Source organism: Chiloscyllium plagiosum, chromosome 25 (assembly GCF_004010195.1).
Source record: "Chiloscyllium plagiosum isolate BGI_BamShark_2017 chromosome 25, ASM401019v2, whole genome shotgun sequence".
Taxonomy (NCBI): Eukaryota; Metazoa; Chordata; class Chondrichthyes; order Orectolobiformes; family Hemiscylliidae; genus Chiloscyllium; species Chiloscyllium plagiosum.
The window spans coordinates 50882025-50888639 of NC_057734.1; the positions used below are offsets into that span (position 1 = coordinate 50882025).

The 6615-nt window shown below is 41.6% G+C and overlaps 1 protein-coding gene across 6 annotated transcripts in view; it reads left to right on the forward strand.

Annotated features, from left to right (window-relative positions):
- Positions 1-3187, forward strand: part of LOC122562876 (SWI/SNF-related matrix-associated actin-dependent regulator of chromatin subfamily B member 1-A) — a 33841-nt gene extending 30654 nt beyond the window's left edge. For all 6 annotated transcript variants that reach the window (XM_043716182.1, XM_043716184.1, XM_043716185.1 and 3 more), the window contains 2 exons: positions 1154-1285; positions 2873-3187. In XM_043716182.1, coding sequence (XP_043572117.1) covers positions 1154-1285; positions 2873-2912 — 172 coding nt within the window. In that variant the 3' untranslated portion in view covers positions 2913-3187. The remainder of the gene's footprint in view (positions 1-1153; positions 1286-2872) is intronic.
- Positions 3188-6615: the final 3428 nt, after the last annotated feature.

The following is a 6615-nucleotide window of genomic DNA, read 5'->3' on the forward strand; positions in this document are numbered from 1 at the left end:
GAGGCAGCAGTGCTAACCACTGTGCCACCGTGCCGCCCCTAATCCGTGCTGGCTGTCCCTAATCAAGCAGTGTCTTTCCAGATACTCATAAATCCTATCCCTCAGTACCCTTTCCATTACTTTGCCTACCACCGAAGTAAGACTAACTGGCCTGTAATTCCCGGGGTTATCCCTATTCCCTTTTTTGAACAGGGGCACAACATTCGCCACTCTCCAGTCCCCTGGTACCACCCCCGTTGACAGTGAAGACGAAAAGATCATTACCAACGGCTCTGCAATTTCCTCTCTTGCTTCCCACATAATCCTAGGATATATCCCGTCAGGCCCGGGGGACTTGTTTAAGGTTAAAGGGGAAAGAATAAAAGGGAACCTGAGGGACAATTTTTATACAGAAGGCCTTATGCACATGGAATGAACAGTCAGCGGAAGTGGTTGAGGCAGGTACATTAACAACATTTAAAGGGCATTTGGACAAATACATGGTTAGGAAAGGATTAGAAGGATATGGGCCAAGTGCAGGGAAATGGGGTTAGTGTGAACAGACATTTTGGTCGGCATAGACCAGTTTGAGACAAAGGGCATGTCTCTGTGCTGTAGAACTCTATGATAGGCGTCAAACACTGATTTAAAAGAAATTGCCGTGGTTACAGAAATATTTGCAAGCTAATATTAACTGCAGACTTACAGAAACTCCATGTTACTTACTCAAAAACCATTAAACCCTAAGTTTACAATACATTTATTTTAAATGTATATACTATGCACAGTCTAAATCATACACTGTACTGCCAGCAGGAACTACTGTACCTAGTGTTAGAATCCCTGTGAAACCTAGCACCACGTCAATGATGGAGCCTGGGCACTCCTCCTCAGTGCGGGCCTTAGAGCCAAATCAATACAGGCCACAGATGAAATCTGAAGATCATTGTTGGTGTCTTAGGCATCACTTAGTTATTCATATTTTTCATTTCATGATTGTTCATGGAATCCTACTGTATATAAAGTGGCTGCTACAGTCAGACATGAGTTCATTGTGTGAAGTCCTTTGGGGCTTTGGCTGGTTATCTGCAGTATAATTACCAGCAATGCTGGCTGTTTGAGAGTTCTGTAGCCAATAACTAATGTCTCATTACTCATTCTCGTCATGTGGCAGTGAGAACCCTCTACCCACAGTTGAGATTGCAATCAGGAATACGGGCGATGCTGACCAGTGGTGCCCCCTACTAGAAACACTGACTGATGCTGAAATGGAGAAGAAGATTCGAGATCAGGATAGAAACACAAGGTGCGTCAATGTCATCAGGGCTAGAATCCCCAAACTGTCATGTAGAGTGCACATCCCACCCTTGACACATGACTCATGCATGTGCGCACACATCCCATCTTGCCCTGACCGATTGACACGAGCATGTCGCACATTATCAGCATCCTGGGGTTGGGAGGTGGAGAAAAGGAAGAGGTCCGTTGACCAGAGGCTCAACTGATCCAATCATGTATGTGCTGAGACTGTAAAAGGTCATAACCGGGATTCTGTAGCAAGTAACTGACCTCTGACTCCCGAAAGCCTGCCCACCATCTACAAGACACAGTCAGGGGTGAGTACAGAATACTCTCCATTTGCCTGAATGAGCACAGCTCCAACAACACTTGAGAGGCTCAGCACCATTCATGCCAAAGGAGCCTGCTGACTGGTACTGTAGCCAGTCCCTGCACCACTGATGCATAGTGGCAGCAGTGCGTACCATCTACAAGATGCTGTGCAATAACTTGAAGCTTCCTGGGAAGCATCTTCCAAATCCATTACTGCTACCATCAAGAAGGATGAGGGCAACAAATACATCAGAGCACCATCACCAGCAAGACCCCCTCTAAGCCACTTACCATGATGACCTAGAAATATGTTCATGACATGGATGTGCCCTGTTGGACTGGAGTGGACACATTTTAAAGATCACACAGCATCAGGTTATAGTCCAACAGGTTTATTTGGAAGTACTAGCTTTCAGAGTGCTGCTCCTTCATCAGGTAACCTGGTGTTGTGTGATTTTTAACTTTAGAAACATACTGCCATTCCTTCAGTTTCACTTTGTCAAAATCCTAGAGCTCGCTTTAATGGAATTGAAGTTCACTTTCTGATGGGCAACTAGAGATGGGCTGGCCCAGACTGTGATGTCCGTAACCCATGAATTAATTCAGAAACCACACTCCCACCCTAAAATCTTCACAGTTGTTAGTGCACTTTTGAAATGCCGTTATTCCTGTGTTGAAAAGAACATGGCACCCAGCATACGCCCAGTAATCTATGTTAGAATGTTTGTTTGAGGATACCCAGGCATGAGTGAGAGATCTCCTGCTTTTCCAGAAGTGTATAGGATGTTTTTGCAGCTGTGTGCTAAATCAGATGAGGCCTCAGAGGTCACATCGAGAAAGACTGCACCTCTAATGATGCTGCACTCCCTCAGTATTACAAGTAAGAGTATCAGTTTTTTTATTTAGTGACTCCAACTCCACCGTGGCTAAATGGTTTGTAGACAAGGTCATATCATAGTCAAGGGATGAGCCAAATATCATGTTAGAATATGGAACACTCTACCACAAGGGATGATAAAGGCAAATAGCATTTGGTGGTAAGATATCTTGACCCACTGCTGACCTTGTGGTGTCGGGACATCCATAGTGCTGTTAGGAAGAGAGTTTCAGGATTTTGACCCAGCAACACTGAGGAAACAGCAATGTAATATATTTCCAAATAGTTATAAATTAGTATATGGGCAATTCAGATAAACATGAGGGATGAAAGAGAGAGAGAGAGAATATGTTGTGATTGTGCTGTGAATACTGTCATTACAGGAGTATTATTTTTGCTTTACAGGCGCATGAGACGTCTTGCAAACACAGCTCCGGCTTGGTAACTGAACATTGGTCACCAGTCTGGATCAAGTAATGAAGTTCCTTGCAATCAAGGGCTAGTTCTGAGAGAATAGACATTCCCCACAGCGGCCTTGTCGCAGACCCCACACTGTGTATAAGGACTGGTGCCGTAGTGTCAGTGCTCCTTAAGATAACTTGGTCTTATCCAGTTCCAATCCCTGCAGTCAGTGCACAGGAGTCTTGCCTTAATCTGTTTTTTGTATAGGTGCAAATTGCATTTCTGGAGAAGTTTTTTAAATAAAGTTCTTAATTTTAATAATATTGTGATCAAGTTCATTTTTCATACTTTGTGAGAATTTTCTTGGCTGATGCTGCAAGAGTGATTTGGTTTTGATGTTATTGTCACATTTACTTGTAAAAAAAAGTACAGCAGTATGATGAAAAATGTTTAATGTTGCCAATGAGGCACTATCTTGGGTACGAATACTGAGGTAAGAGTCTTAAGATAAAGAACAAAGTTAAATATTAAACATTGCAGCAATTATACTATAACATAAACCATATGAAATAAGCTTAAGAGTTATACAATGCAGACCTCCTTTGTTTCAAGTAGAAAATAAAGAAATAAGCTGAAAATTCAACCATTACAGTTTGTCTTAAGTGCTTAGCTATGCTGGGACCGCACTTTGAGGAATGGCCTTGAGACCAGAAGTTCACGCTGAGGCCACGCCAGGTCTGAGGCCAGGAGAAAGAGGAGAGAAGAAATAAAAAAGGACAAAATGGAAATGAACAGAGTGCACAAGGCCCTTCTGAAGCTGAAGTGTCTTACTCCACCATTGTGTTGCTTATAAATTGGTCATACATTCTAGGTATTAGTTATTTTAATTTACTTCACTACATTGCATAGCACACTGACTGTTTGCTTCAGAATCTTGATAAGTGAATCACTGCCTGCAGCTGTGAGAGCTGAGAACTGTTGTGAATGGTTTTGTGTCTCTAAGTGATGGTGAGTCATATTTGTATTTATAGAATGCACAAAGAACGAGAGTTGTTGAAGTGAAATTTGTTGTTTGTGATAAGCTGAATCTCTAAGCTCTTGCGTTATTCAGAATAGGTTTGATGAGCTTCAGCCAGTCCCTTTAAATGCTGGCTGTAGGGGTATCGGTCTGTTAGAGGCACCTTTACGTCTGTCAGAGGCATCTTTACGTCTGTTTCTCTCGGTTTGAGGGTACTGACACACAAGGCTGCTTCTCAAATCTATAGCCACACTTTGGAACACATAGAACTTGGATTGAGTGCTGTACCATTCAGGGCAATGGTTTCTTACTGTTCTGTAACATACAGACGTTCAAAAGCTTAATGGCAGTTGTATGCAATTGTTGGAAAGAAATGGAGATTATTTTTGAATGATGCAATTTAGGTTAATGCTGTTCGTTTAACGAGTTTATGTTGTCCTTGGGTTTTTTCAAGCGGGGTAGTAAAGGCAGAGGTGCTGATTTGCCTGGAAATAGTTACTTTGGACAATGGCAGGTGAATGGCCAGTTCTCCCAGTTCATGTTTTTGCCTCTGGTTTGGTGTGTTTTAGCAAGCAGTCAAAAAGCTGCTGGAGACCTAGAGGAGCAACTACAGTGAAGAGATTCCATGCTTTAACAGAGGTCCTGCCTGGACTTCCTGTCTCAAGTCTCACCTGCCTGTGAGTACCTGTCTTTGAATTTACCTTTTGCCAACATGGGATATTGTAGGGACTGGAGTAGCTTCATTAAGTTGCGATATTGTGTCAGTTGGGTTATCAAATCAGATATTCTAAACTTTTCTTTTGTTACTGTTTCATCCATAATGTTTTAATGAAAATATTTTAAGGTGTCCCAGACACAACTTTTATTTTTGGAAAATCAAATGTAAAGTGGAAAATCCAGGAGAAATGCAGCTGGTCAAATCACTCCGCTTTAAACAAACTAGCATTTATTTAAACAGTACGGATGAAACACGAACAAAAATTTGTCAAAAGGTAAATTTTAACACAAGGCAGGTGAGAGTTCAGAGAGAAAGTTCATGTGTTGAAGCATAGAACCTTTTCACTGTAGCTGCTTCTCTAGGTCACTAGTTTTTTGACTCTTTGCTAAAACAAACCAGAGAAAAAAGTGAACTGGGAGAACTGGCCACCCCCCTGCTATTGTTCAAAGTAACTAATTCCAGACAGATCAGCACCTCTGCCTTTACAACCCCAGCATTGTCACACAGTTGACTGAAGATTGCATTCCACTGACCATTCTTTTTAATACATGTAATTGGAATAGGGGCATCAGCAGCAAGACTAACATTTATTACCATTCCTAATTGACATTTAAAGTGGTGATGAGCTACCTTCAACCAATACGATCTTTATGCTGTCGTAATGTCACCAGTGCTGTTAGGATGAGAATTCCAGGCTTTTAAGCCAGTGACAATAAAGGAAGAGCAATGTCAGTGGCTTTGAGGGTTGTTTGCATGTATCTACTACCCTTGTCCTCGGTAGTGGTGGTTGAGGTTGCATGTTTGGGAGGTGCTGTCAAAGGAGCATTGGTGAATTAGTGTTCATCTTGATGGAACACCCTGCTGCTACTGAGTACTAGGTTTGAAGAGAGAACGTCAAAGTTAGTTAATGGTGTTCAAGTCAAGTGGGCTGCTTTGACCTAGATAGTGTTGAGTTTTTTCAATGTTGTTAGAGTTGCACTCATCCAGGTAGTTGAGTATTTTTTCACACTCCTGATTTGTGCCTTATAGCTAGCATATGGACACTGGGGAGCCTGGAGATGGGTTATTTGCTAGTGAATGAACTTTCCAAGTCATGACTACTGAGCCAATGGTGGGGCCTGGTACCACATTCATCTACTCTTCATCATATCATTTACTTTCAAGTCAAGAAATGGATTTGGGCCTCAATGGTTGACCATTCATATAGCATTTTCACCTAGAAAAATGCAATTTAGATGGGAGACTTTACTTAGACAAAGTATACAAACTATAACAAGTGCAGTTATAGTTTATATAACTAACAAAGGGTTTTTGCCCAAAACATCGATTCTCCTGCCTGTGATTTTCCAGCACTACCCTCTCTACTCTAAATCTCCAGCATCTGCATTCTCACTTTCACCTGATAAAATTCACAAGAATTTGTGTTTGGGAGAAAATATAGGAAATACAAGGAAAGTATCAGAAAATATCAATGCCAACAACCCTCAGCTTGTCTCTTCAGAATAGATTAGTTTTTTTCACATCAGTAGGAAACATCTGTCAAAACAACAGGGAACATTGTGTTAGAAGTGCAAGACTTTAAAATGTCTCATTAAACTCAAGGTGAATTGTTCTGGTGGTTAAACAAGTAGTCTTCTTAGAGAAAAGTTGAGGTGATCTGGTCATCCTGGAAAAGAAGCCCATATGGAAATCTGTTGAAAAATCAAAATTTTTCCCACCTAGCCATGGAAAAGGGGTTGCTGCTTGTTTTCAAATACATAAACACTAAATGAGCAATACCAGCAGTTCCTGTAAAGGGCAGGGAAAGACATAACAGGATGGCTCTCTGTTCAAGGATGAGATTTAAGGAACAAGAAATAGCTAATGTGTGAACCTAATGGTGTAAGTTGGTCCTGGAATGCTCAGGCAGAATGGAACAACCTTTAAAAAGGGCCAAGGAAGGAGTGGGCGTTCTGGAAAGCTGAGAATACTGGGAGACTGGGTTCTCCAATAACATACATCTTCTAAAAG